Raw genomic sequence first — 22,648 nt, forward strand, 5'->3', positions numbered from 1 at the left:
AAACACACACAGGGCTGACATGAGGTTTCAGCAGGCCCTGGGCGGGAAGGGGCAGGGCCTCAGGTAGAAAGGGTGGGACTGTGGGCTAGCATCCCACAGCCAGCCCTTCACCATCCCTGGGCTGCAGAGCATGCACTGTCGGGGGCTTTGGCAGTGATTTAAATGGCCCAGGACTCCAGCCACTGCCAAGGTAGCAGCAGCTGTGAAAGAGAGCCCTGACCCCTTTTAAATCTCCAGGCTCCGGGGTAGCTGGTCACTTTCCCCAGTCGTTTGGAAGCCCAGCACACATACATGCAACTTTACATCAAATCTAAATTAACCAGATGCTATAATCTGCAGTTTGGCTGCAGCTCCTCAGCTACTCCTCATAATTTTGGCCAATGAACACGAATGGCATTTATTTTACAGACAGTGTTCTTCTGATAAAGCTATTGGATCACAAAAAATCCCTTTACCAGTTTAAAAAAAATGCACAGAGAATTACAAAAGGCATCGGCAATATTTGAAATACTAAGGAAGAGGAAAGATAACATTATAAAAAAGAGTTGAGATACTGCATTGAAGGACTCTCGCCTTCCTCCAAAATATTAGGTTAACCAGACACTGCAAAACCTAAGATACCAAACTACCAAGATCAGTTATCTGACCTGATAAGGCAAATCCCATGTTACTACACTATTTATTGCAAATAAAGAAAATGTTTACCTAAAATAAGATTCTTGACCAATTTTGGCTCATCATCCTTCTTATATTCTAACATTCCCTGGAAGTCCTTTTCTTTCCGTGGAATATTAACTGGACGTATGGGTTCGTCAATGATTTGCCCAGGCGAAATGTTTTCCATCTGACCCACTTTAAGAGGGGAGAAAAATACAACTGAGAAAATATTTTCTAATGCAAGCTTTACACAACAACAGAAATTCCTATGCTCTTATTCAAGAACTCTAACATTTGTCATCAAGGAGTGTCCTTATTTGATTTAGCCTAGCACCACCCAGTACAACTCACATTGTACTAAGAGACTTAATTCCCGATAAACTTATTTTAGGAAAGCACCCTCCCTTTAATGAAAAGTGGAAGTGGATGGGTTACACCCATTAATATATGTTACCTCCCTGTCAGTGCTCCCAATGTAGTTATGGAAAAAACAGACCTTTTAGGCTATTTTTGGAAATTAAAAGTGATTAGTTTTGATTTGCTGGATTCTTACACAAAAGTGTAAGAATCAGAAATAGCATTAGTCACTTACTGGATTGTTCTGCAGAAGTCACCATTAGCTGTACAGCAAAATGTTAGCATTCTTACAGGTTTTTCTTTGTTACACTTAGTGAGAGATGATGTTTCAGACCAAGCCCCTCCTACATTATTTTGGCTAATCAACACAGAGAAAGATAAACAACTTTCATAATCATTTCCACAAACTACGCTTGAACCTAGGCATATCCTGAAGTGCAGTTTGTTGCTGAAAGATTACCTATTCTGTTCATTCCCTCTAGGACACCTGGCATTGGTCACTGTCAGAAGATGGGCTACTGGGCTAGATGGACCTTTGGTCTGATCCAGTATGATCGTTCTTATGCTATCGTTAAGGATGGTTTGGATGCCTTCCAACCGTATCTGTGTTAGGTGCAGCATTCCATTCCATTCCATTCCATTCCATGAAGTGGAAGGAGTTCAGACTGGGATGTTTGACCCTTCTGTGTTCTGGATCAAGAGGTTTGGGAAGAGTAGGATATTGATGGGTGATGAGTGACATCTAAAACAATTTGGGAAGCCAAAACGACTTGAGCCATCTGAGAATAGGAATGACCACAGCTCCATCCTGCTGGATTTTCCTCAGATGCAAGAATGGATTTGGTGAAAAGGCATGCATGAAATATTTTGACCAAAGGAGCAGAAGCATTTCTCTACTGCAGTCCTGACTTGGAGCACTTCTGGAACAGTACATCTTGCATTTCCTGTTCTCTTGGGATAGAGGCTATGCCTAGACAGCAGGCTTCTTTTGGAAGAAGCTTTTCTGGAAGAGCTCTTCCGAAAAAACTTCTTCTGAAAGAGAGCGTCCACACTGAATGGACACTATCTTGCATTTAAGCTGTGATTACTATGGACAGTACCAGGGCACCTGTGCTTTTTCTTTTGAAAGAGCTCCCTCTTCCCCATTCATATACGCCAATTTCTGAAAAAGCTCTTTTGGAAAAAGGCTTTGTCCTCGTAGAAAGAGGTTTACCAACGTCGGAAAAATCCCTCTGTTCTTTCAATTTTTTTTGAAAGTACGCAATTGCAGTGTGGACGTAACTGGAGTTTTTTCAGAAAGACGGCCATTTTTCCGAAAAAACTCTGCAGTGTAGACATACCCGGAAACAGGTATCAAGACAGATAACCTCCAGTATTGGAATACGCTATGCACCAGAAAATCATGTAGCTCCCTTTCGTAATCCTTTTCTGTGGAAGCTCTCTGCCACTGTATTGTGTATTCCCAGGAAGTACACTGCTGATAGGGTAATCTGGTGATAAACACACCCATTCCACAAACTGACAGACTCTACTGAAAGCGGGACAGATCTTGCTCCCTGGGGTTTGTTAATATAGAACACTGTTGTCATATTGTCTGACACCAGTTGAATATGCTGGGATTGTATGAGCAGTAAGAACCTTTTGCAGGCCTCTCAGTTCTAAAAGGATTTTGTGCATCTTGGATGCCCAAGGAGTCCATGCCATTAATACTATAGAATGATAGGTCTGGGAGGAACCTTGAGAGGTCACCAAGCCCCGTTTCCTGCACTCATGGCAAGACCAAGCACCATCTAGACCATCCCTGATAGATGTCTGTCTAACCTGCTCTTAAATATCTCCAGTGATGGAGATTCCACAACCTCCCTAGGCAATTTATCCAGTGTTTAACCACCATGACAGTTAGGAAGTTTTTCCTAACGTCCAACATAAACCTTCCTTGCTGCAATTTAAGACAATTACTTCTTGTCCTATCATCAGATGTTAAGAAGAATAATTCTCCCTCCTACTTGTAACAACCTTTTAGGTACTTGAAAACTTATGTCCCTTCTCAATCATCTCTTTTCCAGACTAAACAAACCCAATTCTTTCAATCTTTCCTCATAGGTCATGTTTTCTAGATCTTTAATCATTTTTGTTGCTCTTGTCTGGCCTTTCTCCAATTTGCCTACATCTTTCCTTAAATATGGAGCCCCAAACTGGACACAATGCTCTAGTTAAGGCCTAATCAGCATGGAGTAGAGCAGAAGAATTATTTCTCATGTTTTGCTTACAACACTCCTGCTAATACATTCCAGAGCGATGTTTGCTTTTCTTGCCACAATGTCACACTGTAGACTGACTCATCTACTATGACCCTAGATTCCTTTCTGCAGTACTCCTTCCTATGTGCTCATTTAGATGAATGCTCCATTCTCACAGGGAGACAGCAATGAACAATGTTTTCTCAGGAAGGGAAGAAGTGAAGAGAACTTCCACGCACATTTGCTCTCCCACCAATCTAGAGAGTACAGCACTGAGAGGGAGTGTGACCAACTTATCCATATTGTGTTTACTTGGCAGGTATGCTGTCTGAAGCCAAGCCAGCAAGCAATGATGGTGAAGTCTCACAAAGGATGTTACATCAGTATTCTATGTGTCCCAATTACGGCCTGGGGGCAGGGGAAGTGCACGAAGTTTTCTCCGCCCTGCCAGAAACACACACCGACATGCGCTCCTGGGCAGGGTGGGAGGAGACTTCGCGTGCTCCCCGACCCCAAGCCCTGATTGGCCTACGGGTGGGGGAAGCGGGGGAAGTTTATTCCGCCCCGCCCCCACCCTGATTGGTCTGGGGGCAGAAGGAGGAGTGCGCGAAGTCTCCTCCCACCGCCAGGGGCATGGGTGCCTAGGGGGAACCTCTGGGAGGTGGGAGACGTCACACGCTCCCGCATCCCCAGATCAATCAAGGGTCTGTGAGTGGGGAAGCAGGGAAGTATCCTGTCCCCACCTCTTCCAGTGCAGCCCAGGGCCACTTCAAAAATTTCTGAGGTGGCCCCCAGCAAAAAATTATTGCCCACCTCTGCAGTTTTGTAATCAACCTGGCCTTCCGTTTCCTTGGTCTTTCCTTTTTTCTCTTCATCTTCTTTTATATAGCTAATTAGTTCATTTTATCACCCGTTTATCATGTTTACTGTTATGGTCACCTCGTATGCTATTTCACATATATTCTATGTATGCTAAGTAGATTTTAATTGTAGGATTATAGATGCATAAGATTCACAGGTATTAGGACTGATGAGTGTGCATTAGATATATATGCAAAGTATGGCTGGAACACAAGGCCGTCAGGTTGAGGCCTGTAAGGTTTTAGCTTAGCTATTCTGGGCTGACATATGCCAGCAAGGTTACTAGATTGCCTGAAAGAGTGGGCCAATGGCCAATATTATGGGAAATATGTTGTAATGTGCCTGTCTGGAGTGCAAGAGTGTAACATCATGGGATGTCCTGCAGTGACCGCAGGTTACCATAGACCCTGTTTTTACACTCATGAAAATAAGGGGAATTAAGATGACAACATATATAAAATGGGGCCCCCAATATTCATGGGGTCTGGGAGTATAGATAAAGAAAAGAGGACTGAGCTTTCATGCATAAGTATAATATGTTAGGTGTGGTCAGAACAACAGTATAAAACAGGTTCCCTGGTTGGGTAAAAGTGGGAAGACCCTGGGAAGACCTCACAGGGATGACTTAAGCTGGAACCACCCACCTATCTCAATGGCCACTTTTAGAGAGATCCACCCAACTCTGAAACTTTTGGGTTGGTGAGTATGGATATGGGACTCACCAATATCCATCAGTGCATGGATGCTCTCAAGTTGCATCAATTGGTATGCAGTGTAACGTACAACCTACCCTACAAATGAGATTTTTTTTGAACTTATGCTTTGTCTGTGGTTACTGTCCTCATACAGTGTGTGTTCACAGAGCCTCCAGATCTCCATCTTATTTATCTTTAAACTGTTGCAGCAGGAGCTGGACTCATTGTAATTTACCACAGAACTATCAATTCGTTCAATTTAAAATAAAGGCTACAATCAATATTAACTACAATTTTAGACAATATCATTACAGAGCCCTCAACAGGCCCACCGAACTCTTAGTAGATCTTCCATTTCCATGTTAAGCTAACATTGGTTTGTGCTGCTTAAGACTCATTGCCTTACTAAAAAACAACATACAAACAGATTGGGCGCAACAGGAATTTGAACAGATTCTTCACACACAACGTTATAAATACCTTCCAGTTCACCAATCTTTTTAGCAAACACTTTCAGCTGCTTTTTCAGCTTGCGAACTGTCTTGTCCTGCTTTTCAAGCTGCTCCATTAAATCCTGTAAATGAAAAGGAGAGAGAAGATTCAGGTACTAGACAAATGCATTGCATGGGAAGCAAACAGGACAAACATTATTAGTGCTACAAAAGGGACCGTGAGAAAAGATGAAAGGAGATGCCACCATCTGGCTGAAATTTGCAAGCCTGCACACTGCTTATAATGCAAGCCAAACATTGTCAAGCTGCAGCGTGATGGAAGCAGAACTCTTAGGCAGATATATTGTGCAGATGCCTACATATCCTGGTCAGTGATGATGGTGAGTGCAAGAGATTGTATAACAACATGAATTCAAGAAGGCTCCCGTTGTACTGCTAACCTCAACTTCTGCACCCTCTATTCCTGCCCCTATGTCTGTCTTTAGCCTCACAAAATGGAATAGGATTTTTTTTAAAGGGGGGGAGGTACAACACTCAAATTCAACTTTATAAAACACATTATATTTGTTGTAACCCTCATGCATTTTCTCTGCCATACCACCATCTGCCTGCTTTTATCACATTTACTTAAACTGTAAGCTCACTGGGGTCGAGACCATATTTTTGTTTTGTGTTTGTACAGCACATAGCACAATGGGGCCCCAGCCCATGAACAGCTCTGTAGCACAGTCACAATACAAATCAGTAACAATAATATACTCATAGTCAGGGCTCGCTGAACTGCGGTGAGCCCCGCACACCAGCCGCGCTGTCTGGCGATCTGCGGGTGTGCAGATCACCCAAACCTGGCTCTTCCGGGTTGTAATCTACTCGCCACGGGCAAGTAGAATGCATTATTTGTTGAGCCCTGCTCATAGTGCTCTCTCTTATTTAAGGCATGACAACCCGGAAAGTTAGTACGCTGCAAGCGGGGGCGTAAATCTATAGCACACTAGCTTGACATACCATAAGCTGCTGTATGGACTCCGCTATTGTGCACTAAAAGGTCACAATATGCCTTGACTTACTGCTGGTCTGGAGCTAAGGACTTTTAGTGCATAGTACAAAGGTCTACATGCTGATTTAGTGAACATCAGGGTAGTGCACTGTAGATCTACACTGCACTTGCTGTGCACTAAATTGCTGTCAATCTGTGCCCTTCAACATCAAGTGTTTTGGAAAGGGACCTACCATCTTGTAATTTTATAATACACACTGTGGTGCACAATTTAAAAAAATTATATAATTTATGGAAAGCCTTTGAAGATGACATGAACACAGGAAAACTCAAAAGCCACTTAAGATCAAGGGTTTGAAAGCATATGAAAAGAAACTACACTCAATACATTTTGGTTCCATATTATACTGATGAAAATGTGAGGTAGTATGCCCATTCTGGACCAGAAGCACCCATCAGAAAAGCTATAATTCCCTAAATGTTTTGGAAAATATTAGCATATCTTTGACAATTGGTGGGAAGCAGGCATAAAATAAGCACTTTTTAAGTGCCCCAAAAGAGTTTACCACCTAAAATGTGACAAAACTGCATGAGTCAAATTAAAGATCTAGTAGCCAGTGAGACAGAGCACCAGTTCATATTCAAAGCAGTGGTTAAATAGTTAACCAAAAATTCCCATTGACTTCCTTGTCCACAGACACAGCATTTCTTTTATTAAAATTAAAGACAGATGCATGTCTAAATCTACTAGAACTGCTCTCAAAATCTCAACCAAGGGATCTGATTTCCACGTCATCACAAAAAGGCTAAACAAAATAAGCACATGTGAGCCTCTCGTTCATATTTGGAAACCCAGAAATGAATTTCTATTTTCCTGTTTTTTCCTTTGTTTTAGCTCTTGGTGAAAATTGTAATTAAAAAACTTAGGCTATGTCTACACTGGCGGCCTCTTGCGCAAAAATATGCCAGGTGTCTACACTGCACACGCATTCTTGCGCAAGTAAATTTACAGTACAGCATCAGAAAACAGGGCTTCTTCCAGAAGAGTTATTCCTCTCCCCACGAAGAATAAGAGCTCTTGTGCAAGAGGGCAGTGTAGATAGCCAACATGAATTTCTTGCGCAAGAAACCCCCATGTGTAAAATGGCCATCAGAGCTTTCTTGCGCAAGAGAGCATCCACACTGCCATGGACGCTCTTGCGCAAAGCACATGCCAGTGTAGACGCAATCTTGTGGAAGACTTTTTGCGCAAGAACTCTTCTGCAAAACAGTTCTTGCGCAAGAAGCTGCCAGTGTAGACATAACCTTAGAGCAAGAGATCAACAGAGAATTTTGATTCCATCGTATTTATAATAAATTGGTTTAACAATCTAATAGCAGGATACAAGTCCTACAATTATTTATTAACATGAATAATAGCTCTGGGAAGACCTATTATCAGGACTATCCGTTTTAGCGGGAACTATGTGTACCAGTCAGTCTGTAGGATCAGCCTGTAATTTTAATGTTGATTTAATTTTAATCAGTTGAACCAGATTTTAATGTTTCACCTTTAAAATGTTTAGCAAATAGCAAATTTGGAAACAAAGCATTTTAGCATCATTAGCTTCATGTTCAGGATGCCAATTTTGATCCCAAAATGTAATTTTATATCTAAAATTAGGCTGCTGTGATCACGCTACAAGACTCAGATTAGTAACAAACTGTGTCAAAACCAGACATTAACATTACACAAAGGACATTAAAGACTGACAACAAAAGCTGTGGGAAAAAGTTGACATTGTGAAGCTCTCTGTAGAGGATTTCCTTGGAGAGAGGAAAAGGCAGGCAGCTTGCTCTTCAGTTAATGCTTCAGATGAAGCAAACAAAACAAAGAAACATGATCTACATACAATCATCCGTTTGTAAAGTGAAATCCGATACGACCGATACTTCATTGGGTCATCTGCATATAACTCCTCATAAAACTGAAAAAATAGGTACAGATTTTTTTTCTCCTCCCTTTGAGATACTAATATTTCATCAAACACTGAATAAATAAGTCAGGTTCAAACAAAATTAAGCAGCTCATTTTGTTTTTAGCAGACTAAGTTTTATATTCTGCTGCTATTGTTCTCTCCATTTGCTCATAGACTACAGGGCTGGCTTTACGCCGATTCGCCTGATTCCCCCGAATTGCGCCCTAAAGCCAGAAGTGTGCTGGCGTGCTGCGGGAGGCGGCATCGGCCCCGGAGAAGGGGTGAGTCGAGCACAGGGAAGGCAGAACTCTGCCCTATAGCTGAGGACTTAAAGGGTCTGTAACTGTTCTTTTGTATGCTGTGGGTTTTTCCCCGCCCCCCAACAAAAAATCCCAGCTGCCGGGGCCTGATCGAAACTCTTCGAATTGGGCCCCACACTTCCTAAAGCTGACCCTGATAGTCTATATTTGATTAAGATGAATTAGCGTGAGTGCTAATTGGGTCAATTCTTATTAATGTTATTAATAACGTAACAGTGAGAATGAGACTAGGTGAGAACCTATGTCAGAAGATTATAAACTCAACGAATACAACTGACTATGAGAATACAGTGAACATTGAAATTCATAGAAACATAGAAAACTAGAACTCCCTCCTTGAAAGAGGGAGAGGTCATCGAGTCCAGTCCCCTGCCCTCACGGCAGGACTCAGTACTGTCTAGACCATCCCTGATAGAGAGGTCTATTTAACCTGCTCTTAAATACCTCCAGGGAAGGAGACTCCACAACCTCCCATGGCAACTTACTCCAGTGTTGAACCACCCTGACAGTTAGGAAGTTTTTCCTAGTGTCCAACATAAACCTCCCTTGCTGAAGTTTAAGCCCATTTCTTCTTGTCCTATCCTCCGAGACCAAGGAGAACAATTTTTCTCCTTCCTCCTTATGACATCCTTTCAGATACATGAAAATTGCTATCATGTCCTCCCTCAGTCTTCTCCTTTCCCAACTAAACAAGCACAATTCTTTCAGTTTTCCTTTTAATCATTCTTGTTGCTCTTCTCTGGACTTTCTCCAATTTCTCCACATCTTTCTTGAAATATGGTGCCCAAAACAGGACACAATACTCCAACTGAGGCCTAATCAGTGCAGAGTAGAGCGGAAGAATGGCTTCTCATGTTCACATCAAGGAAACCTATTAATTCTTTCTCACTTTTCCTAACAGATAGTGGAAAAGAAGAATGCAGTCAGCCTGGCATTCTGTAACAGCAGACTCAGATTCCTAAAGAATGAATCTAAAAGTGGCAAGTAATATTCCCTTCTTTCGATGTGAAAAGAAAAGTTATCTGGGATGGAATTATGTGACTATATGTTATCTTTGGAGGCTAGAATCTATTGAGTATCAGTGTCCAAAAGGTATCTAGATACCAAAATACAGACTAAATATGTGAAAGGAGGAGCTATACTCACGGGAAAGCTTTTATCATTAATATTTTCCAGTGGGGGTAATATTATTGGAATAAACTAGTAAAAAGCTTTCAATCATGAACTTACTTCCAAGACCACTATCTTCAGCCTGTCACTTTCTGTCAAAACCTCAGACACTACCAATACAACCCCATATTAAGACTGGTTGTGATGTACTGAACTGGGAAAGAACCTCTCTCACTTTGTTTAGAACAGGGAACCACTAGTGTCAGCACAGGAAGGAGAACTCTCTTTCCCCTTAAAGGCAGCACAATTCAGTGTTCTATTAAAATTACATTACAGGAGAAACATTTTTGGGTTGTGAGTGACACGTGCCTGCAATATTTCAGGGCTCTCAGAGAAAATTCCTTTATTGGTCTGGTATGAACTCTGTATACCAGGAAGTAAATGTCTGAAGAGAAGAGCTTGATAGGCAAGGGAATCTGTTCATTTCTTCTTTCATTCATACAAAAATGCTGTCATTCCAAGCAGGGAGTTAATCCCCATTTGGCCAAGAGACCTCCTGAAAATGTTTGTTCCTCCAACATATACTGAATAAACATTGAGTGCAATGCAATGCTTGATCAATGTAATTTCAAGATGGGGGAATGAGGTCAATAGAGACTTTCTAAAGCAGTTGTGAAGTTATAAAAAGTCAGAGTTTTTCTAAAAACACCTGACACCTTGTGTAATTTAGGGCAAATACTTTGCAGACATTTATGTATAAATTCCAGGGATAATAGTCTCCTTTTAGGGATGCTTTGCCATATACAAAAGGGGGGCGGGTGTCAGATAATTAGCCCAATCCGCTTTTCAATGTGATGGTGGAACTGTAACAAGGGCTCTAGAAAGTTACCTCCAGCACAGTGTTAGTAATGAAAATCATACCAGAGAAATTTCCTCTTTCATATGAGGGGCTGAAATGTTATGTCTTAACAGTGTGAATTTTGTAGTTTAATCTATTAGTGTTATCCTACCTGCAAAAATGTACTGCAAACATCAATTAACTTGGGGAGTTTCCCATTTGAATACTGGTGACAGTATACGTGTCTCTGTATCTCTCTCTCTAAATCTCCTAGCATTTACATTGTAGTATCATCTCCCTTACCAGGTTTTCATTAGTCAGCCGTGTGATCTCATGCTGTAGACTGGCCTCAATCCGGGCCTCAGGGGGCAGCTGCAGATTCTGTGCTAAAAGCTGCTGCTGGCGGTTATTCTCCTCCTTCAGACTCTGAATCTCGCCCCGGAGAGCTTCCAACTCATTGTCGTGACTCTTTTTCTGGGACTGAAGCTGAGATTCTAGGAGCCTATAAAAACCCCAGCAAATGTGAGCAAGACACTTAGCATTAACATCCCAAACTCCCACCAGGAGTCTAAAGCATTAGTCGCTGCACAGGTATATTTAGCTGCTGACTTGCAAGGAAAAATGAAAAATGCAGAGTACTCTTTAAACCCTTCAGTATGCCTTCTGATTAAATTACCAAACAATCAAACAGTGGGAGACAGCAGAGTAATGCTGATGCATTTCCTGTGTTTGAGCAAATACTATCTATTGGTAGTACCGAAAACATGCCACAACATGTAAAATATCCATGAATATATTTTTGTCTGGTAGTTTCTACAGGGGCCAAGAACATTCTCCAAGTTTAAATAGGTAAAATAAGATGTAGATAATGCTTTAATAGGGCCCATATGGTATCAACAAAGAAATCCTTTTCTAGGTGAACTGATCAATAAAAAACTAAAACATTCAACTGCAAATGAACATAAATCAGCCTGATTTGATATTATAAACATGCATTAGAGAATTTCATAGAGTATTCCTATGTGTGCTAGGAATGTGAGTCAGGGAATGGAGCATAGGATTTGAACCCAAGAATGTAAATCTTAATCCTGGATGTAGCTCTTTGATTTTGTGAAAAATTTGAGTCATAAGTGATTTACCCATGTGAAATGGGGTCCTTGCTTCCAAAGAGTGCTATGTGAATTAATTAATATTTGTAGAACAGTATTAGGCTATGTCTACATTACACACCCTTAATGGCTGCTGAAATGTGGGATTCCCTTGAGTGTTATGTCTCACTCCTGGGGGTTTGCACCCACACACAGAGGAAATGGCATTAAGAGTGACATTGGCACTATCAGAAACACTTTCAGGGTTTAAATATGAATAAGGCAGACAAGTTAACTGGTGGCTACATTGAACAAGCATGTAAAGGCAAATAATAATTTACCTTTCAGCAATCTGCCTCTTGCTCTAGCGCTTGTGGACTATATAGCGCTAGAACAAGAAACAAAAGATGCAAAACGACCACGCTCCATCCCTCTGCATTGCATTCACTATTCTAAGTTAGTGCTTAGCAGACTTACAAAACAAGGTTAGGTTTAGGATATGTTAGCATAGGAAAAGGAAAGACATTAGTTAATAGCATCCATTACAAAGTATCTGTTTTGGTAACTACTGGTTTTTACATGTACAGGCAGTCCCCGGGTTACGTACAAGATAGGGACTGTAGGTTTGTTCTTAAGTTGAATCTGTATGTAAGTCGGAACTGGCGTCCAGATTCAGCCGCTGCTGAAACTGACCACCAGTTCTGACTTACATACAGATTCAACTTAAGAACCCCAAGTCAGCTGCTGCTGAAACTGATCAGCAGCTGATTCCAGGAAGCCCAGGGCAGAGCAACTGTGCCCCGGGCTTCCTGTAGTCAGCACTGGTCAGTTTCAGCAACGGCTGACTTGGGGACGTCTGGGGCAGAGCAGCTGGGGCGCTGCTGGGTTGCTCCAGTAGCACCGCTCCTTGGCGCTACTGGACCAACCCAGCAGCACCCCAGCTGCTCTGCCCCAGGAGTCCTGATTCAGCCACTGCTGAAACTGACCAGCAGCGGCTGAATCAGGACGCCTGGGGCAGAGCAGTTGGTGTGCTGCCGGGTTGTCTAGTAGTGCCCAAAGCGGCGCTGCGGGACCAACCGGCAGCACCCCAGCTGCTCTGCCCCAGGGTCCACAACAAAAGCCTGGTCTGCTGGGGGGGGGGCACACTAGCTGTGCCCCCCGCCCCCAGCAGACCAGGGACACAGGGAGCAAAGCGGCAGCGGGGGGGGGGGGGGGTGCCTCGCCTCTGAGGCTTTGCTCTGGCGCCCGACCGCTTTGCTCCCGGTGCCCCTGGTTTGCTGGAGACGGTCCCCAGCAGACCAGGGGCACCGGGAGCAAACCCGCAGCCGCGGCGGGATCCCCGCACTTCTGAGGCTTTGCCAGAGCAAAGCCTCAGAAGCGGGGGACCCCCCGCTGCTGCGGGTTCGCTCGCAGTGTCCCTGGTCTGCTGGAGACGGTCCCCAGCAGACCAGGGGCACCGGGAGCAGCTTTTCTCGCCCCGGAGTTCAAGGTGGCTGACCGCTGCCTGTGAGCTCCGGGGCGAGAAAGCCCCGTTCGTAAGTGCGGATCCGACATAAGTCGGATCCGCGTAAGTCGGGGACTGCCTGTATAGGATTAACACACAATGCTAAACTAATGAGTTATCACAAATGGAAGACTATGGACATTTTAGGAAAATTCTGAGAGATGAACACATACTGTGAATGAGTGGCTATTCACTTGCAAGATGCTACGTGTACTTGGCCAATGATATGCCCAACTAGCAACTTGCACCCACATTTTCAGGTACTGCAGTGACTGTACGCTCATTTTTGCACATCTCGACATTTGAAAAATTCTTCCTATTTTTGAAAGTTCTGTTTTGAATGGACACATCTGTTAGCATTGCCCTCTCCAAAATTATTGTGCACAATTACTTATCCTCAGTCAAAATAACGAAAATAAAAAGGAACATTTTAAAAGAAAATAAAAATTACATGGAAGCTCTTTAAACAACAGCATTAAAATAAGTTTAATCACTGTACTTCTTCAAACAGAAAAACGATAAGGCATACCATTTCCAAACATAACATGAAGGTAGACAAGTAACATATAGTTACAAAGTCTCTTTCATTTCAGTTGTAGAGCTGCCAGTACTTTATGTTGTCTGTTTTTATCCAGTGTATTGGACCATATTTCATGATTACAGCCATCTTAAGTTTTTAATGGCAAGCCTTTGTAGGTAGAAAGGTTCACTACCAGGCTTTGGGTAATTCTTCTACTCTTTGTAGAAAATCATAATGATCAATTATTTTTGAACTATTTATGCATAAGAAGCATTGAAGCTAAAGCAATTCCATAGCAGTGGGCACAGTTAGCAAGAAGAGAAAATGCAAAATTAAGAAAGCCCCAGTCTAGTAACCTGTTGGCTTGTTTTAACCCTTCATAAACCAGCCATAGTTCTCCATCCTCATTCAGCATATGATAGTCCTGAGGAGATGGTCTTCCATGCAAAATGTTTAAAAAATGCAAAACACAAAAGGGATACATGATGATGATGAGAGGACACGTTAACAAGGGGAGTGAATGTTAAATCACACATATAAAAGGGAGACATGATACACAATACTTTAAACTATACAGTTCTAAAGCTATTTAGTCAAACACTGATAAAGCGGGATTGCACAGAATTTCACTGAGCAAATCTGTTCTGAATGTTCAAGAACACAGTGTCGCTTACTGCAGTTGATACAATTACAAAACATGCATAATTATAAATTGCTATGACAACTTCTAGAGAAATGCTATCAAAGATAAGAGGAAGGGCACATACACACACGCAAAAGAGGGGTATTATACAAAGGTAATATGAGCACTAGCGTCCATTACAACCATGGATGATGGAAACCCTAAGACGCTTGATTTTGCATTTATATATTAGAATTTAGAATATAAATTTGAATTTTACAAATAGCATTCTTACCCATCAAAATAAATGAAACCCCAAATTCAAATGCATTTAAAAAATCTAATCTTGTATCTTGATGTGACTCAAAGTATGGTATAATGTAAGTAAGGTAGAAATGAGCTAAAAGTAAAATAAAAACAAAACATACCTGTTTGTTTCCTTTAGCCCAATATAGGCCTGGGCTATTTCTCCTTTGTCTTTCATCTTCTGTACATCCGCCAACAGGATTGTAGAATCTGTCATAGTATTCTGGGGGGGAAAACAGTTCCAGGTGAAGGTTTAACACTTCCAAATTAATGAAGGGCTAGATTTTGCCACTTTTACTCAAGCTGAATAACACCTTACTCCTTGTGTAATCCCACTGAAATGAACAGTTCTGCTTGGGAGAGGAAAGGTAACAGAATAAAACAGATAGCCTCTACCTGTCCTATAGACAAACTATCTTTTAAATAACACACTGAAATCAATCTAACTCTGTCTACGTGTGAGTGCGCGTGCCTATTCCTCCCTTTCCTCATCTTCCCATCAGCTAAAAGGAACAACATAAACCTCATGAAACAGTGAATTCACACTGTGAATTGAACTTATCTTTTGAAAATTATAAGATGAGAGCACCTAAGAATTCAAATGACAAATACGTTTAATCGTTGGCTGTGATTCATAAACAGTAACACTGATTGCGTTAGATTTGGAACTAAGGATGTTAAAGAGCAGTTATCTGGCTAATCGTGCAGTCGATACAATTTGTATCGACTACATGATTAGTCGACAAGGGGGCCACTCTGCAATGAGTTCCAGCTTGCACCGGCTCTGGGAATCACCCCTGCTGCATCTCTGCATTTTAAATGTAGTAAGAGCCCAGCAGCGTTCTTAGAGGGAACACTGGCCAGGACTGCACAGTCCCAGTTCACAATGGGTCCAGCAACCCCTATTCACGATGGCCCGGACTGGCCACGGGCAAAGACTGCTCCGCCTGAGGCCAGCCCCAGTTGCCACGAACAGAGGCTGCTTTGGCAGTGGCCCCTATTCATGGTGGCTGAGGCTAGCCATGGACAGGGACTGAAGTTGGAGCAGCCCCTGCCCATGACCAGCCCAGGCTGCCGCGAATAAGGGCTGCTTCGCAGCTGCAGCACCTGTCCATGGTGGGGGGCCCAGCTCCCCATTGGGACTCCTGCAGACAGGGGCTGCTGAAAAGCAGAGGCTGCTTTGCAGCACTCCTCCCTATCTCCCACCTCCAATAGAGGTAGCGGGGGATGGGAGGAGAGGGGAAGAGGAGGTGCCACCGTGGAGACAGTGCTGAGGGGAACCGGCTTTTAAGCCGGGTTCCCCTCAGCACTAGCTCCTGTCCCCCCCACTTTCTGCCTCTCATACAGTGCTAGCGGGGGGAACGAATAGTTGAGTACTCAACTAACCAATAGGGATGTTAAATATCAGTTAATTGAATAGTTAATTAACCTCATTAGTTCTTATTGGTTAGTTGACTATTCTATAATCCCCGGGCAGTCCCTGTCTGGGGGGAGGGATCTGAGCTCCCAGACCCGACATGAGCTGGAACATGGCTGGGCTGCCTGCCTGCCTCCTAATACATTTTAAATGCAGAGCCGCAGCGGGGGTCTAGGACCCGGTGCAAGCTGGGACTGAGCTGGGCTGCTGGCCAGCCTGCTAAAACAATTTTCTGTCAAGGGGCTGAAGAGGGGGGAGGTAATGCATGTAGTCTATAGCATTAACCTATAAGCTTTTGCTTATCGGTTAATCAACTATACTATTACATCCCTACCTACTATCCAATAAACTTGGCCTTATCAGGTAGTCAAGTAATTGACAACTCGCTTACATCCCTATTTGGAACCTCACAAATAATTTTCATTTCCAGTTTTATACATTTTTAAAGGTTACTTTGGAAAGTCTGCAGTAATGTAGACTGGCAAATTCTGCAAGTAAAAGAACATCACCAACTGATTTGTTCAACATAGAAATCAATGTACTTAATTCAGTCTTTATTGCTGCATTTCCCCCTTTGTTTTCACTTATGCTTAGTAAGATTTTTATCTGATTTCACCAACCATATATGTCAAATTGTTTTTCATCTTTTGTCATTCAATGTGGATGATAATGTGGTGAAGCTGCATGTCTTTATTGGATACAACAAACTATCTCCTGACATTGCTGTTTTATTCTAATAACAATTAAGTCCCATTTCTCCAAGCAAGACTACTACAACTTACTTAAGACTAAGTCGATATAGAAGATAATTACACCATACGTCTCTATATTCAGAACCCAGTTTTGCCAGGTTAGCGCCTTATTATAGTACAAGTGACAAAGCACATGACCTCCCCACACAGTTCTCCTAGAGCAGTGGTCTCCAACCTTTTTACATCCAAGATTACTTTTTAAATGACAGAACAAGCCAAGATCTATCGCCCCGCCCCTTCCTTGAAGCCCCGCCCTCTCTATTCTCCTCCTCTCCATCACTTGCTATCCTCAACCCTTACACTGTTGTTTTTTTCCCCCAATTCTTTTGTAGGAAGAGGTTTTTCCAACATTTGGCCTGTCTAGACTGGACCAAATGTCAGAAAAACCCTTTCTTTTGGAAGCATCTTATTCCTTGTGGAAAGAGGAATATAGGGGTGACCAAAAGATTATGTTTGCCCTTCCACTAAAAGAAGTGGAAAAACAAACGCATCCCTGGAGGCAGAAGAGTTTTTCTGGGATATCTCCGGAATCCTGAAAATCTCCTGCAGTCTAGCCGTACCCTCGCTGGGTTGAGACAGGATGTTAGGCTCTGGGGTGGGAATGAGGGATTTGGGTGTGGGATGGGGTGAGAGGTGCAAGCTCTGGGAGGAAATCTGGATGCAGGAGGAGATGGATAAGGGGACGCTGGGTCGAGGAGGGGGCTCCAGGCTGGGCAGTGTTGGGGTCAGATGTAGGGCTAGGTACTAAGCAAGCCACAGACTTCTGGATGTGAGGGTTCAGGAATTTGGGTTGGGGTATGAGAGGGGCTCAGGGCAGGGGGTTCCAGTGTATGATAGGCTCAGATGTAGGATCTGGGGGAAAGGGGAGTGCAGGAGTGTTAGGATGCTGTGGCCACAGATGGGGACTTGGCCCCAATTGGGAATTTGTTGGCCAGGCTTCATTTTTAAATAAAATACTATGTCAAACACAAGAAGTTTCTTCATTGTCTTTATTTCTGAGAAGGACAGGGAACCTGTTTTCTGTGGGTCGGTGACCCGACTCAAATGTCAGTTGGAGCCACACAAGTGAGACACAAAAAAAAAATCTCCTCCAAACCTCCCCCTCCCTCCAAGCTTCACTAATGTGGCCCCAACTGTGTTGGTGGGAGCAGGGGACACAGTACTCGGGAAGGGTGCTAGTGGGTGCTTCGGCAGGGGACAGGGTGCCAGTGGGGAGAGGGTTCTGCAGCAGGGGACAGAGTTCTGAGGCCGGGGGCAGGGGAGAGGGAACAGAGTGCTGGGAGGGCAGAGGACAGGGTTCTGCAGCAGGGGACAGGGTTCTGTGGGTGGGGACAGAGGGGTGGGGACAGAGTTCTGTGACTGGGGAGTGGGAAGAGGAGACAGGGGGCAGGAAACAGGAGGCTTATGGAGGGCAGGGGCCCGGGGTGCCAGTGGGGGTAGGGAGTCTCCTGCACCTGCCGGCTCACGCCTCCTCTGGGCCTGACTCCCCCACCTACGGCGCGGAGAAACCCCTGCGCGTGCCTGAGCCGGGGCCGACCCCCCCCTCCCGTGGCACGGAGAAACCCCTGCACGCGCCTGCGCCAGGGCTGACTCACCCCTCCCGCAGCGCGCCCGGCATGCCACAGACCTGTGGGAGGGGAGCAGCAGGACTTCTGTCCACCCTGCGGGAAGCCGGCACTATCTCCATTGTTGCTGGAGGTAGGTAGTGGGGCTTCTTGGGGATGGGGGCAAAATGGGAGGATAGGGGGGCGAATGCCTCGCGGTCGACTGGTCGAGGCCTCGAGATCGACCAGTTGATCGCGATCGACCGGTTGGTGACCACGGGCCTAGAGTAATCTTTCCCAACTATAAAACCATAAACATAAGAAATTATTTTAAATTTTACAATGCTATTCTACATTTTTTTAAATGAGTAGTCCTGTGGCACCGTAGAGACTAACAAAAATGTATAGTATTATGAGCTTTCATGGGCAAAACCCCCTTCATCAGAAAAGTTCATACTGTATATTTTTGTTACTGTCTATGGTACCGCAGGACTACTCGTTTTTAAAGTTACAACTAACATGGCTACCCCTTTGATACATTTTTGAAGTAAAACTGCTATAATTCTATCTGCCAACCCAATCAAGCTTCAGCTCAATGTATTTACGTATTCTTATATTAGCACCGATGAAATAAATTCTATTTACTCTCATATCTCCAGGTTTGCCACACAGAGTTCAGTTAAAGTAATATCTGAATGAAAGGCCTTCATTACAAACAAAATGTATGGAATATAACTATGTCCTTCTCATCTCTGTGCCTTGTACCTCTCACCTAAAACCTCTAATCAAGTAACTTGCTGCCTTTCTTGACAAACATTTTTAGGTTGTGGTGCTGTGGATTCAAGTTATGCAAGTGTTCCCTGTGATACATTTCAACACTAAAAAACACTAAAAGCATTACACAACAATGCAATTTTTCACAGCACTGACTCTTCCCCCTGGAACTGTGTTGCTTGTACTCCCCAAACACCTCTGATTAAATACATTAATTCAACTGGCTGCATACATTGCATGTTTTTTTAATTTAATCTTTAAGTTACCATAAACTATCAGTATCACCTTCACTCTGAAATGTTAATATGCTTGTTTTAAAGAACTTGTAGAATTTTCTTATTCCGTTAGAAGAAATGAGAAAAATGTCTTCAATTACTGCAAAACGTGAGCACTAAACTTCAAACACATCCAAGTTATTTGTGAACTAGTGAACTGACAGCTCAAAATATTTAATATTTGATAGTGTTTTTAGCCTGCAAGAAATCTAGCTTATAGCAGTGAAAAACGTTTACCTTATCCTCCTGGAATTAAATCAGCAAGCAGGAAAAAAGAGAAACAATTAATCAGCAAATTCTGTTCCTGCCATAGCTGTCCAAACTAACAATAAAAAATTATCAGCAAACTCATTGTCCATTCCACTGGCCACCTTTTTATTTCCTTGTACTCAAACAAGTGTGAAAATAACACAAGCACCTCACAGTTAGAAATAAGATTGATTTATCATATTTAAAATATCACAGTAACTGGCTTTGTACTAATTATAACTAATTATGCTAAAAATTAAGCCACAGGTATCACAGACTCTCAGGATATTTAAAATCACCTCTTTAGAGTAGAGGTGGGGGAGTGTAACTTCCACGGTCAGTCCCTGGTGGGCTTACCTAGCTCTGGATAGCTTAGTCCTCCAATCCAATTACCATATCTAGACCCATCAACGGGGGAGGCAAAGGGGACAGTTGGCCTGGTGATTCCAAAGGGCCTGTGGCTTCTGGCTGGTGCTGATACTGTGATAGCGGCCGCAGCCAGAGCACCAGATCTTTTAAATTGCTGTCAGAGCGCTGCATGGCGCTAAAACCTGGGTAGGTGCTGGAGTGCTCCCAGTGGGCACTGAGGGCTCGATGCCCTAGCCCCACCACTTCCATCCCTGCAATTAGTGACCCCCACCTCCGCACCTCTTTGTCCAGTCTGTTAAATCTGTCGGCTTCCATTAACATATCTACCTATTTGGTATTCTCTGCAAAGTCCTAATGTTTTTAAGTTCAAGAGCTATTACTCTCAAGTTGAGACCTGCTTTTGAAACTGTTAAAGCTCCTAGATAGCTCAGATCTACAGATGTGTTCTCCTTAAAGATATGTACCTCAGTGGATTTTGATGTTACCTATGGCTCTTGACTAACATGGCAACTGTACCCATCAGCTGAAATATGCACATTGTAAATTATCTTTTTGACTCTTCCTTGTAACGTGGAAAGAATGCCGGGTGATCATTTATGCTCATTTCCTGCTACATTCCACTGAACTATGAGCTGGGGGATCGATAAGAGGATTTCTGCAAACTGTGGTATGTTTGCCAACTGAACTAAATATTCATTAGGGGATAGTGCCACTCGTGTTGTGTCACACCAACAGGCAGTTGGCAGTGATTTTGCACTGCTAACAGAGTAACTAATTCAAATGATGGGGGTGCTCTGAACTTTCTGCAACTGGAAATGTGCTGTATTTCTATCAATGCTCTTCAATTATTTTTGCTGACAACTTCTAAGTACGTCTAGGCTTAAAGATTTTGTCTGAATAAAGTTAAACCATTAAGCATGCACTGAGAAGTCAGGGGAAAGAAATACTATTGACAGCTAAACCAAACTTTAAATTCCCTTCTTTGCCAATTCCTCACGTTAATAATCATCTGAAGATCTTGGCCAAATATCAATAAATCAGCCCTGGTCTGGCCAACTAAAGATATGTTAAAGAAAACTGTTGAAACTGGTCCAGTTAATGGGCTCTCTCCACTTTGGCCGATTCTAATTTTGTGTGCTTGTAACTATCCCTGCTCACCCCTGGAGAGGCTTTAAAGGACCATAGATTGAGCCAAACAAGTTTTCCTCCCCATCACAAAACTCTCACGTAAAAAAATACAGGTTGAACCTCTCTAGTCCAGCACTATCTGGTCCAGCAACATCCCTGGTCTGTCATGATTTAGTTAGCAGGGTGTCTGCTTATCATGGATGGGGCCAACTTTCCCACAAAGTTTGTTTACAGCCACCAGTCCTGACTCTGAGTGTTATTTAACTCTAACTCATCTCTAAATATATCTTGTAAGGGCCCAGCAAGCAGTGGAAGTGTTGGTAATGCTGCTAGGCGTAAACATTTTTTTATGCTTTACGTACTTACTTCCTTGTGTCAATACAGTAAAATTGTATAACACTAACACTTTGTTATGAAGAGAGCTAGTAACCCTTGGCTAGGCGTAGGCTTATATAGAGTGCACCGGTACAGTCCCAGATGATTATTAAGTAGTGCTGCAAGCTTCAACCACTTTATTCGCCTTGGTGAAATAAAGCGAGACTAGTTCATTTTAATATTGGCCTTCACTGATTCCACACTGGTCATGTCCTGAGGGTGCCAGACTAGATAGGTTCAACGTGTAGTAGCTTTACTGTTGTAATTTAACCTTACTTCCCAGGATATCTTCAGGCTCTTACTTACCTTGGGTTGAATAGCCTCCTTCTGACTCACCAGCTGAGACCTCAGGATGAGGACTTCTTCCTTGCGCACCTCCAGCTCCTCACTCACAGAGGTCAGCTGTTCCAGGAGGACTCTATAGGCAGGAGCACCAGGAGCAGTCACCTCTGGAGAGCCCTTCTCCATAAGAGCCTTCTGCAACTCATTCAGCTCATTCTTCAGCTTTTTGTTCTCAGATTCAAGTTCTTGACGCTGCCAAAGATAAGGACATCCCCATCACTTAGCAGAAGCCCCTCTTCTCCTCTACTACAGGTATAGAGAAATACCAACCACAGGATAGAAATGTTAAAACCATGAGTAACTAACAGGAAAATCTCTCCCTTTTCCCCAATCTCTTTGCCATAGGAACAGTGCCAAGGATTTCACGACTTGGTCTACCTTCTGTCTGAAGTGCTAAACCAGAAACATTTTACCCCACTCTCCTCTGGCTACCTCCATAAAGGCTCAGCTGAAAAATGTCCACTAATTTCTTTCTCTTCTCTACTCTTCCCGTGCCAGAAAATGCTGAAAGAATTTGTATTAGATCCATGCCAGCTTGGTAGGGCTATCAACATTCTGCACTGTTCAGAAGATGCTAGCAGCCAGTGGCTCTCTCAGATGGTCCTGGAACATAACTGCCTGTTTGGTTTGGCCCACCATATGCAACAATATCAGCAAAACCAGAGGCTGGGTTCACTGGCGTATTTATTATACAACGCAACCTTAAATCCAGTTTAACTAGCCTGCAGAGAAGCCCCCTGTGTATAAGGAGCAATTCCAGTAGCATGGTCCCCTGCTATGCTTTCCTACAGCACACAGAGGACAATTATGCACTCAAGTGTCTATTGAGGAGGCTTCCTCTGTTTCTTTCTCCGGATGACTTACATCCTGAAGCAGGAGAAGAGATATTACTTACAAT

The 22,648-nt window shown here is 43.2% G+C and overlaps 1 protein-coding gene across 9 annotated transcripts in view; it reads right to left on the reverse strand.

The window, feature by feature from the left end:
- Nucleotides 1-22,648, reverse strand: part of MYO5A (myosin VA) — a 187,012-nt gene that overhangs the window by 14,647 nt on the left and 149,717 nt on the right. For 3 of the 9 annotated variants that reach the window (XM_075897261.1, XM_075897259.1, XM_075897260.1), the window contains exons 28-34: nucleotides 21,715-21,942; nucleotides 14,648-14,748; nucleotides 13,954-14,034; nucleotides 10,789-10,987; nucleotides 8,152-8,226; nucleotides 5,291-5,384; nucleotides 706-852 (exon numbers count right to left, since the gene is read on the reverse strand). In XM_075897261.1, the coding sequence (XP_075753376.1) occupies nucleotides 706-852; nucleotides 5,291-5,384; nucleotides 8,152-8,226; nucleotides 10,789-10,987; nucleotides 13,954-14,034; nucleotides 14,648-14,748; nucleotides 21,715-21,942 (925 nt within the window). The remainder of the gene's footprint in view (nucleotides 1-705; nucleotides 853-5,290; nucleotides 5,385-8,151; nucleotides 8,227-10,788; nucleotides 10,988-13,953; nucleotides 14,035-14,647; nucleotides 14,749-21,714; nucleotides 21,943-22,648) is intronic. The other 6 variants (XM_075897267.1, XM_075897264.1, XM_075897263.1 and 3 more) reach the window with 3 other exon arrangements.

The sequence above is a fragment of the Pelodiscus sinensis genome, chromosome 14 (genome assembly GCF_049634645.1).
Source record: "Pelodiscus sinensis isolate JC-2024 chromosome 14, ASM4963464v1, whole genome shotgun sequence".
NCBI lineage: Eukaryota > Metazoa > Chordata > Testudines > Trionychidae > Pelodiscus > Pelodiscus sinensis.